Source organism: Triticum urartu, chromosome 3 (assembly GCF_003073215.2).
Source record: "Triticum urartu cultivar G1812 chromosome 3, Tu2.1, whole genome shotgun sequence".
NCBI classification, from domain to species: Eukaryota; Viridiplantae; Streptophyta; class Magnoliopsida; order Poales; family Poaceae; genus Triticum; species Triticum urartu.
The window spans coordinates 306,109,187-306,121,938 of NC_053024.1; the positions used below are offsets into that span (position 1 = coordinate 306,109,187).

General features: G+C 42.8%; 1 protein-coding gene and 1 pseudogene across 1 annotated transcript; both read left to right on the plus strand.

Annotated features, from left to right (window-relative positions):
- The first annotated feature begins 223 nt into the window (after nt 1–223).
- Nucleotides 224–5,900, plus strand: LOC125543882 (annotated as a pseudogene).
- A 3,468-nt stretch (nt 5,901–9,368) lies between these two features.
- On the plus strand, nt 9,369–11,137 carry LOC125548340 (inorganic phosphate transporter 1-2-like). Its single transcript, XM_048711969.1, has one exon. It carries the CDS (start codon nt 9,427–9,429, stop codon nt 11,002–11,004), a length of 1,578 nt encoding a protein of 525 aa, XP_048567926.1. The 5' UTR covers nt 9,369–9,426; the 3' UTR covers nt 11,005–11,137.
- The last annotated feature ends 1,615 nt before the right edge of the window (nt 11,138–12,752 follow it).

The following is a 12,752-nucleotide window of genomic DNA, read 5'->3' on the forward strand; positions in this document are numbered from 1 at the left end:
CTGACATGCCGGGCCAACCATACAACCGGCCACAATGGTCAGCGAGACGGGCGCACCCGTCCACGTCTCTTCCTACCTCGCCCGCGTGTACAAAAAAAATTCCACAGACCGCAGCAATAATTGTGGCGAATTTAAAAAAAGAGGATCCAAAATCTAATCCCACTTTCTCTCTCCTCCCTCCCTCCCTTCCGCCCCGATCCCCAAACTGGTCCCGCACCAGCCACCTCCTCGCGCGCGAACCCCGCCCCCCCGCCATGCCTCTCGCGGCGGCTCTGATCCGGCCGTCGTCGCCCGCCATGCAGCACCGCTCGCCGGCGGCCGCCTCGGCCTCCGCCTCCCCCGGGGCGGTGGCGGCGGCGGCGGCGGCCATGGCGCCCGGCGTGGGCGGGGTCGAGCCGGCCGTGGCGCTCGACCAGGTCCGCGCTGGAGCGACCCCGACCAGCGCTTCCACTCGCCCTCCTCCCCCACCGCGGCCGGATCCGAGGCCCCCGCCTCCTCCTTCCTCTCCTTCGCCGACCCGCTCGACGCGGCCGCGGCGGGCGGGGGCCACGCCGCCTGCCGCTTCCCCGTCGACCCCGAGGTCAACTCCAGGATCTACCTCTGGCGGGGCCACCCCTGGAACCTCGAGGTCGACGCCGTCGTCAACTCCACCAACGAGGTCGCGCCTGCCTCCCGATGCCGCAGATATGCGTGCCACTGCCACCATCCATGCCTGTGCTAACGGTTCCTGCGTGGTTGCTGTACGCAGAGCTTGGACGAGGCGCATAGCAGCCCGGGGCTGCATGCCGCGGCGGGGCCGGAGCTCGCTGAGGAGTGCGCCACCTTGGTACGCCACTTCCTCGGTTGCTGTTCCAGGGGCGGATTTGGATTTCGACTCGTGATCACAGTCTGTTTTGTTTCTGTTTTTATGGATATTTGCAGGGTGGGTGCCGGACTGGGATGGCCAAGATGACCAATGCCTATGATCTGCCTGCTAGGTTGGTGATTTGATTTCGTTTTCATGAGCGCTCTACTTGTTACCTGAGAATGGAGACTCGAGAGGGCAGATAGCTGAGCCTCCCAGCATTGAAATGTAGTTGGGCAACCATTGCTGAAGTTCTAACGCTCTGCCTACACATTCTTAAACAAAGGATGTCGTCCGTTGCCCATTGTGGGTATATACGAGATGTTTGCTCCCTAGAGAAGTTCATTCGATCAATAATCCTTTGTAACTACTGATTTTGACCCCTTTTATGTGGACAGTCAAATTTTAGATAATTGTGCTTTTAAGCGCTCTTGACGTCTTATAATAATCATTTTTAACTTGGCGAGCAGCAGCTTTCAAGAAAAGAGTAGTTTCAGGGATTACAGAAGTCCACTTTGGATTTAGTCCAGCATTTGCAGAAAATGAACTTGGATACCAAAAGTAGTGCCCACCATAAAGTTCATTTGGATAACTTGGAAAGGTAGTAGTTAGATGCCTGCAGAAGGAATTAACGATTAAGTACATTATCATCTGAATTAACAGAACGAGCAACATTTCATTGTCAATGATTCCATGGGCATGAACAACGAACAATCTTGTGGTCACTGTCGTTCACCAACTGACCCTGGTTGCTCTCTGAGACATCCCACCCACCGTTCTGGAATTTTTTTTCAGTCAGTTACTGCTGTGAACTGGGTGATTTTTTTTTTTGCCAAGGCAATACTAATTTGCTGATGTGCTGATGTATTTTATCATTAGACATTCGATGATATTTTACATTTAGTTACTTACTGATGTAACAATGTAGTGGGGAGATCTCTATTTAGCCCAAAATGCCCACTATGGACTGACCATATTGGGTGATTACTCTGGCTGTGCAACATCACACCAGCCATTACAACTGCAATGCTTGCTCACCATGGGATAGCCATAGTATGCTCAGACAAGTTGTCTGCTTCCATGTCCCATTCTGCATTTCATACTGTAAAGCTTATAGTAGTTTGGGTGTAATGCGCTTAACAGTGCAATTTGAATGACTCATTTTCCATTTGAATAAATACTTTCTGTAAGTGTAGCAGAACAGAGTTGTACCTGTCTTACACTCAAGGATGACAATCGATTCCGTTTTATTTGCTCTTCCATCTGTTATCATGCTTATCGACATGCTTTGCAGGAAAGTCATCCATACAGTGGGCCCTAAATATGCTGTCAAGTATCACACAGCTGCAGAGAGTGCACTTAGCCACTGCTACAGGTCTTGCCTGGAACTACTCGTAGAGAATGGTCTTGAAAGGTATATTAAAAGCTTTGACGCTTGAATACTTGCATATTCTGTTTGTGTTACAGTTTGATGTCTTGCAATACTGCATTCCACGTTGTACGCCCTGCAATTTATGCGAGGTTAAGTTATTTATTTTGCCTTTCATGTGATTAGCATTGCAATGGGCTGCATATACACAGAAGCCAAAAATTATCCCCGTGAACCGGCTGCCCATGTGGCAATAAGTGAGTTATATTGTCAATATCTTCTTTCATTTCTCTTTATGTTCCGCTATTGTTTGATTTGTTCTATGGCTGTTATCCTGCGGATGCAAACTGCAAAGAATGGATTTATCTGTGTTCATGATTTTTCTGTTGAACAGCTACCCTTTCCTAGTTTTTAAGTCCCATCTTCTTTGGATGAGGTTGAGCAGGAACTGTGAGACGTTTTCTGGAGAAGCAGAAGGACAAAATAACTGCCGTTGTCTTTTGTACCATATCATCAACTGATACAGAGATATATAAAAGGTACTTAGACTGAAATCCAGTACTACTAATTAAATGTGGTGATTTTCCTGCATATGTTGACAGTGTTGCATTCTGCAGATTGCTTCCTCTTTATTTCCCACGGGACAAACAAGAGGAAGAGATAGCTTCGTTAAAACTTCCAGCTGATGTTGGGGACGAGAATGGTGAGCCAATAATAGATGAAAGGAAAATAAGAATAAAAACATTGCCTGCTGAGGCAGCAAATAGCAAGTATGCAGTTCCCGTGCCCGCAGATATTCCTCTTTCTGGTTCTGGATTGACACGTAGAAGGTGAGACTGAAACATACTATTAACGATGATTGGCAGAAATGGCAAGATACTCATAGTTTAGTTGGAGTTTTTCTGATTCTAATTTATCCCATACAGAAATTCTAAGTTGGATTCATATTTGGATCCATCTTTCATGTCCATAATTAAAGATCCGGATCTCCGACGCAAGGAGCAATGGGAAAAGTCTGCGCAGGCAAAGAAGGGATTTAATTTTGCTAAGTTGCTTGGTTTTGGTGATCTTGGTGGTCCTGCATTATCGGCTGCAGAAGAATATTCACTTCATCAAAGATACCTTGCTAAAGCAAATTCCCTTAATCTTTCAGAAATCGCTGAAATGAAAATAATGTATGTAAATTCGTCTTTTTTGGGGATTTTCTTTAGTTTGTTTTCTATCCATGGTTATTTTCCTTCTGCTACTGTATCATTTGCTTGTATTTTGATTTTTTTGGGGTCAATTGCAGTTACCGTGGCGGAGTTGACAGTGAAGGGCGTCCAATTATGGTTGTTGTTGGCGCTCACTTTCTTCTTCGCTGTTTGGACCTGGAACGATTTATTCTATATGTAGTAAAGGTAATTTAGTTGATCCTTAATTTTGTTGAAACAGTTGAATCCCGCATGCTATTTGTACAATACACCTGATTGCTTTTCCATGTACCAACTAAATTTGATTGACCACAAACATCCCCAAAGGTTCACCTTTGACTTTCTGACTTAGGATTTGCCAGTTAGGGTAGTTCAACGCTTGTATATTGATTAGTGAATTGCTCAAGCTTGTTCAATGTTTTTACTGTGATTTTACTTAATATAATACTTGAATGCAATTTTACTTTTTGTATCATCTCATAATTCATTCTTGCATATCCTCATAACTGTGTATACCGAAAGTCTTTTGCTGCATTTCTGATGTCTGAGGCAACCCACATTAGAAATGATACATTTTTGGATTGATTTCAAATGAATCATAGTGGCCCTGATATCATGATTCATGACCTTGAGGATCAGTATGCAGTGCTTTGTCCTCAAAATGCAGAAGTTTCTTAAGGTGTCAAACTGGCCTAGAAGATCTAAATTCACAATACCATTATACTCCTGGGAGTATGTACACCCGCTCCTCATACACCACTTAGTATTAATCGGTTATACATTATTATTTTTAATATACTTCATTAGCAATTACTACCTCTGTAACTGATTTTCTGATTTTACATACTTTGCATATATACTGATTTTCTGTATGTGAGAAGATATATTGCCGGTGCTCTAGGACTTAGAACTGTCTTGCCTTCAATCTGGGATGTCCACTGACTTTCTCCCAACTATCTGTAACCCATGCCTCCTAGGAGGATTGTGACTGTACTTCTACCTTCTCAATGAAATGAAACGCAAAGGTCCTTTGTGTTTTCTCGAAAAAAGAAGATATATTGCAAAACGAAGGTGCCCTGGTGATATTTTTTCGTACTATTAATTAATGAATTATATTGAGAAGGATAAAGCGGTATCATAGATTTGTTTACAAGGTGTACTGAATGTAAGAGTACTCCCGGGAGTGTATAAAGGAATCCTATATATACACAATTTGACAAAATTGAGTGGGCGTGCAGCAAGAAATTCTAGCCAATGTATCTGGCAGTTAACGTAGCAACAATTTTGGACTATGGAAGTAGATCTACAAACTTCTCTAACATATATGATTGTTGCTACTACCTCTTTTTATAGTATCCATTCATCTTGGTTTGGAACATTTGGACAGTAAAATCTGACAGTATCATGATATACTTTGTTTGCAGGAGTTTGAACCTTTGATTCAAAAGCCTTACTCAATTGTCTATTTCCACTCAGCAGCGTCCTTACAAGTGTAAGTGTTGGATATGCAGGCTGGGAAGGAAACTGCATCCCTGTCTGAACCTTAGTGCATTTAACATATAAGAAGCATTGGATGTAATATAAGTTTTTTTAATTTAATTTACAGACAGCCAGACTTGGGATTCATGAAGCGGTTACAACAAATGCTAGGTCGTAAGCATCAGCGAAATCTTCAGGTTGGTACCTCATTTGATCTCATTGTGCAATTTTAATTTTATGTTTGAAGAAAAATAACATCTGATGGCATCGGTCAACACAGGCTATATATGTACTCCACCCAACGCTAGGATTGAGAACGGCTATTTTGGCGTTGCAGCTTCTTGTTGATGGAGATGTAAGTGTGGTTGCAACTACTTTTCATTTGATTATATTATAGTGGGCATGGTTTTTTCTTTCAGTTCCAACCTTTTTTTTTTGTTCTCGTCAATTAGGTCTGGAAGAAAGTTGTCTATGTTGACAGACTTATGCAGCTATTCAGATACGTGCCACGGGAACAACTAACAATTCCAGATTTTGTCTTCCAGTAAGCAATCCTTGCAAATTTTCTAGCTTCTACGCAGGCCTGGTAGCCAAGGCAAGGTATGTTCGGTACTGACATTATTAATCATGCAGGCATGATCTCGAAGTGAATGGTGGAAAGGGCATAATCGTTGATCCTAGAACAAAGCATGTCTACCAAAGACCGTCAGGTTGATATTTAGCAACTTGTCCCTCCCAGTTCCCGGTCACCCCTCTGTCAAATCTCTGTTCTCTGTAGAAGAGTTCACATCTAGATTCGTGAAGTATGTATCTAGTTGAGTTGACACTATGTTCTACATTACATTCTTTATTATCTTAGGAAGCTAGTTATGTATATGTATCTTGTTCTGTATAACCAAATAAAGGCTGTACCTAAATGTCTCTCAAGGTATCCCGCTGGGCTAAATCGCCTAGTCCTTGTGTACTGTAAAATTTTGACTGCTTGCAGTGGAGGAAAAGATTGTCCTGTTATCAATGTTCTGGACATGCTGGCGTAATAATCTTGTGAAGTTACGTAGATGCACCCTTTCCCAGATACTGTATGGTGCCAAGATATTTTGGCCACCTGGTAAGTTAACTTGTTTGTTATTTGCCATTTCGTCCACACCGGTAATTTGTTTGCTAGCGAGATGTTTGCTCAGTTTTAGTTTGAGTTTGCAGTAGGCATTGAGACAATTTGCTTAAAGGATAGTATAGTCAAAACAACAGTAAACTAAAAATGTCAAACCATTTAAAATTGACATGGCTGACATTCGATTTGCATAATTCAACTAGCTACTTATGTACTCCCTCTGTAAAGTAATATAAGATATTTTATATTAGTTTACAGAGGGAGTAATTGTCAAGCGTGATGATGATAGAGTGTATACAGTTAGCCGTATGTCCTCGTCATGAGCGGTTGCTTTCAGGAAGTAATGTTACTTGAGTTTGCCGCTAACAAGTAACACTGGGGCCTTAGATTAATGGGCCTTAAGCATAAGTCCTCTCCTGTATATTGGTGGATAGTTGCATGAAAGCGGCATTTTGGAGTGAATTTCTTGAAACAATAGCTTGTGGAACTATCAGGGAACCGCACATTTTAGGAACTGTGGTCGTCGTTCACATGTTGCATGCTGTTCTCTTTTTTCATTGTAACAAGGGAAACTGTGTTGCTGATGGGTAAAGCTATGGCTGTTGCATTCCAGAACAAATGCTAGCCAGGCTTATTGATTTTAAGGGATTGTGGAAAACAAGTTTGGAATGATCTATTACTATATTCGTTAGATCATACTGAAGTTACTTAAATTCTACTACAAGGTGGTTGTCCTCAAACATTTCATCTCTTATGTTCCCGAACACAATGATATGTTTGCTTTGAGCATGATTAGAAAAATCGGGGTAGCGAAGAAATATCTACAATCAGTTCAACTAGAATGAGATTATCATAGTTCCACAAATATAAATGAGCTTTCAGTAACTCGTAGAGGGCCAAAAATCTACAATTTTTAGAAGTAGTTGACAACTGCACATGAATCAACATCTAATATCTGCAACGCAACTTCATATATTACTGAACCGCACTAACCAGCACACGATGACCCGACATTACACAAAACATTCCTGTCCTGCTGTCTGTTTTCGTTTCTCCAATCTTCATTAAGATAACTATAATCAACATACGAAATGTTCTGGATTCCTTCTAGTGGGAACTATCAAGACTCAAGTATGGGCGATCATTTGCACACCTCATTGACGTGACAAAACTTAATTTATACTCCTATTTAACACTACTAATTGTTTCCGTAAGCTGTCATTGATAATCTTTCATGTGAGTTTACGGCTGTTGTACCGTCACGCTCCTTCCTTGTTTTAAAGCTGCTGTGGATAAGAGCTGTTGTAGATAAGCATTTGATAAATTCTCTTGGGATCAATGATTGTGCTCTTTATACATTTCGTCCAAATATTTTTAATCACATAAACTATGACACAGGCATGAGTTGTACGGGTAAGATGGTAGAAGTGGACTCCATTGTAGCTAATCTTTCGGTATGCGCCAATTATTTTGGACGATCGCATTCGAAATTAAACTCATACAATAGTTAATGGCTGAAAGGCGAACTTTTCTGTCCCTGAGGAAACATTTCATGTTGCAAGCGGCTACAGATGGAAAATATCCTCTATAGTAGTTAAGCTGCGTGATCTTCATAACTATGGCCGTATTATCGTGGAGGCCAGTACCAGGTCTTGCTCGCGTATACCGGGAATTACTAGTATTAGTGTATTATTACAAACTAGTGATAAGTTGGCAAGGTTCCACAGCATATTCGAATCTTCACATATTCTTCTCCCGTTGAGAGGGTTTTAAACAAGCTAAGTACTGTCGACATCAGGCACTGCTCTCACGATGATCTAATGCCACAGCTATGTTACGAGCTGTGATTCGCCCAACTGATTGCAATTTGGCAAAGAGGATGTAAGTCAACAGTTTAAATAGTATGGAGTACGGTTTTCAATGCTGCCCTGTCTGCTTGCTGCTAAATCCGCACACGTTTAGTAGTTTGTTAAAAAAACGCATGTTTAGTACTCCCTCCGTTCCTAAATATTTGTCTTTCTAGACATTTCAAATGACTACTACATACGGATGTATGTAGACATATTTTAGAGTGTAGATTCACTCATTTTGCTCCGTATGTAGTCACTTGTTGAAATGCCTAGAAAGACAAGTATTTAGGAACGGAGGGAGTATTTTTTATATTTCAGACGACCAATGTTCTAAATGTATGGTTGCTGCATGCTATTTTGTTCTGAACCTTTTCTGATTTCTGAAGTTGGGAATTTTCCTTTGTTTCTGTGACTACAATTTCGTGCACCTATTCAAGAAAATTTCCTCATTTTTCCTGTGTTACAGCCTCAAATGGCATGATATCCTACATTTCCAGAACCATGTGAACGAAACAGGGTGTATCAGATGACCAATGTTTCTAAACATATAGGCGTTGCAAATGTTATTTTGTTCTGAAACTTTCTGAAGTCTGAAATTAGATTTAGCAACTGAGCAACAACAATCGCAATGGTTATATTTGTATGACTTTATGTGGCTAAGTCTGCAGGACCTAGCACCGCACACCTATTTATCTTTGAAATTCCGTTTCTTTTGCTTTCCCGTGACTTGATGAAATCGGCGGAGTGCCTACCTTCTTCCAGTGATATATAGAGGAGAGAAAATATTAACTCCATCTCTGAAGAAATGTCACCAATTCCATGCTTGTAGTGATACAACTCATCGGATAATCTTGACCTTTTCTCGCAAAGCTTTGCTTGTGTCTGAACAGTTTGTTCCTTTCAGGTATATTCCCAGCATAACCATGATCTGGTTTCAATACTGTTCTTCCCACAATTCTATAGTACTGAAATTCGGAGGTCAAACCTGATAAACTTAAAGTTGGCATACCTTAGGCCTTGTTTGGTTCATAAGTCCTAAGACTTTTTTTAGTCCCAATTTATAAGTCCCAAGTCCCTAAAAAGTCCCTACATGTTTGATTCCCGAGACTTATAAGTCTCTATAAGACCATATTACAACTATAAGTCCCTATAAATCCCTCCTTGAGAGTCTTATTCCATAAGTCACAAATGCCCACTTTAAGTCCCTATAAGTCCCTCCTGTTTGGTTTAGATGAGACTTATAGGGACTTATTTAAGTCCCTAGACCAATAAGTCCCTGGAAACAAACACCCTCTTAATCCTTCTAATAATAGAAATGTACCATCCGTTGACTCTGCGTATATTTTTGTAAGAACTATCGTGATAATGTACAATCCGTTGTATTTACAAGCGATGCCGTGCATATGATATTTTATAGTTGCAACTAGCAATGTTAGATTGGCATACCACAATATATCCTTACCTGTATGTTTTCACCCGGAATTATGCCTATATATACGTCCTAGAAGCGTGGAGCAAAGCACACAACAAGAGAGAACCAGAAGAAGTACAGAAGTTTAGCCGAGAGATCGCCGGCGGCCATGGCGACTGAACAGCTCAACGTGTTGAAAGCGCTCGACGTTGCCAAGACGCAGCTGTACCATTTCAAGGCCGTCGTGATCGCCGGCATGGGCTTCTTCACGGACGCCTACGACCTCTTCTGCATCGCCCTCGTCACCAAGCTGCTGGGGCGCATCTACTACACCGACCCTGCCCTCAATGAGCCCGGCCACCTCCCGGCAAACGTGTCAGCCGCCGTGAACGGCGTGGCCCTATGCGGCACACTTGCCGGCCAGCTCTTCTTCGGCTGGCTCGGTGACAAGCTCGGCCGCAAGAGCGTCTACGGCTTCACGCTCATCCTCATGGTCCTCTGCTCCATCGCGTCTGGGCTCTCGTTTGGACACGAGGCCAAGGGCGTAATGGGGACGCTATGTTTCTTCCGCTTCTGGCTCGGCTTCGGCGTCGGCGGCGACTATCCTCTCAGCGCCACCATCATGTCGGAGTATGCTAACAAGAAGACCCGCGGCACCTTTATCGCCGCCGTGTTTGCCATGCAGGGGTTTGGCATCCTATTTGGTACTATCGTCACGATCATCGTCTCGTCCGCATTCCGACATGCATTCCCTGCACCGCCATTCTACATCGACGCCGCGGCGTCCATCGGCCCGGAGGCCGACTACGTGTGGCGCATCATCGTCATGTTCGGCACCATCCCGGCTGCCCTGACCTACTACTGGCGCATGAAGATGCCCGAAACTGCGCGGTACACAGCACTCATCGCCGGCAACACGAAGCAAGCCACATCAGACATGTCCAAGGTGCTCAACAAGGAGATCTCAGAGGAGAACGTGCAGGGTGAGCGGGCCACCGGTGATACCTGGGGCCTCTTCTCCCGACAGTTCATGAAGCGCCACGGGGTGCACTTGCTAGCGACCACAAGCACTTGGTTCCTACTCGATGTGGCCTTCTACAGCCAGAACCTGTTCCAGAAGGACATCTTCACCAAGATCGGGTGGATCCCGCCGGCCAAGACTATGAATGCATTGGAGGAGTTGTACCGCATCGCCCGCGCCCAAGCGCTCATCGCGCTATGTGGCACCGTGCCTGGCTACTGGTTCACCGTCGCCTTCATCGACATCATTGGGAGGTTTTGGATCCAGCTCATGGGATTCACCATGATGACCATTTTCATGCTAGCAATCGCCATACCGTACGACTACTTGGTGAAGCCAGGGCATCACACCGGCTTTGTCGTGCTCTACGGGCTCACTTTCTTCTTCGCCAACTTCGGCCCCAACAGCACAACCTTCATCGTGCCAGCTGAGATCTTCCCTGCGAGGCTCCGATCCACATGCCACGGTATCTCTGCTGCTACCGGTAAGGCAGGCGCGATCATCGGTGCATTCGGGTTCCTGTATGCGTCACAGGACCAGAAGAAGCCTGAGACCGGCTACTCACGGGGAATCGGCATGCGCAACGCTCTCTTCGTGCTCGCGGGCACAAACTTCCTGGGTCTGCTCTTTTCGCTGCTGGTGCCGGAGTCCAAGGGCAAGTCGCTGGAGGAGCTCTCCAAGGAGAACGTTGGCGACGATGACTCCATTGCCCCAACTGGTGTCTAGAGACGTGCAGGTGTACTTGCACACTCGTGCATTATTTGTGTGTTTGATTTGAGTTTCTGTGTTCTGCTGTTTGTTTTGTTCATGCAATTTTCTGAACTTTTAGTGTTGTAATGGCGTGACAATGTAATGCGTAAACTGTAAAGACAATGATTAAATTTTGAGAAAAATATCGTGTGATCTCCTCTCATTATTTCCATATCATCAATAATATTGACGACATACCGTTAACAACTAATTTCTCTTGATTTGTTCTGTTCAGAGCGTGCACTGAACTGTTGCCTATATGACAAGTTGACAACACATACACACAAGTGATATGGTTTTATTATCACATAAGGAGCTCTATCATGTATTCCTCTCTCTTATACATTTAGAAGGAAAGAAAAATCTACCTTTTGTTCGCAGACATTAGGTTGATTAAACTATACCAGAATTTTGAAAGACGACACAAAGCACAAAATATATTTGAACATGAAAATAGAATGAATCCTAATAGGTTCCTTTTTTCCGATAAAGAGTATTTTTTATTGACTTATAATGTAGCATCGAGGGATACCAATCATAACGAGCACACATCCGGCCTTTGCATAAGTACGATGCACACAACTAGCAAATATACAAGTCAAATAACACCGAAGCTATGCCCAGGTGAAGAAACACCCCGCAGAAGCAATCAAAACAACTATCGACGATTTACTTCAATGACCATTTGATAAGGTTAAAACTCAAAACATCAATGGTGACAAAGTTAACTAAAGTCATCTTGCAGTATTTCATGGGTGAAAGTCAATATTTCAAGAACTAAGGGTTAAGATTTTCAGAAATTTTAGAGAACGAACGTTCTTCTTATGGTTTACCAGCATGACCCAACACGTATCGTTAAATTTGGCTTGTGATCGCTCACGGACATGATCGTGATGGATATGCGTTACATCAACATGTCAACAAAAAAGCCTAGTAGTGTCTGAACGATATGGGTGCAACAACATAATAGTGTTCTTAGATTATATCTTTCATGGGTGTAATCCAATTCTGCTATTAGTTGAAACTTGAGAGTGAATATTTCCTTGTTTTGCTTTAAAGGATGAATCACTTGTTAAAAAGGAAGATGTGAAAGCTATCGGTATACCTTTCAATTCACTTTTCATCATATATGTTCTCTTGTGCTCTAGTATAATCATTTGTAACCTGATCAAGAAAATAATGACTAGCTAAACACCCAAATATCAGGCCAACTAACTAAATTATCAGGGCCCACCAGCTTAAGGGACATCTGATGAGCTAGAAGTCCACTATTTTATTAAGAGTTGACAAGTGCATTTGAATCAACCATTCATGATACAGATGTAAAACAGTATGATGTCATGTCATTGAACCTGACCATACCAAAGCACTATGCATCATATGATGACCAAACATTACACAAAAAATGTTTTTGTCCCAGCTGACCTTGTGATATTTTACTATATGCACTTTTATGGTAAGTCAAACCTTGAAAGTATGTTTTGGGTTCATGACAGTGAGAACTGTCAGCACCTTTAGCATGGGTGATGAGCCACATCAGCTCAACAAATTATCGTTCATCCTAATTGACACAACTAGTTTAGTCCAAGTTGATTTCGTTTGACTTCCTTTAATTTTACCAAGTATGCCATTGTTTCTACTTTGCTTATATGAATCTATGGATCAGAAATTCTAAAAGGTTATAATGTTTTCTTGGTATGACTGTGTTGGGGAACGTAGTAATT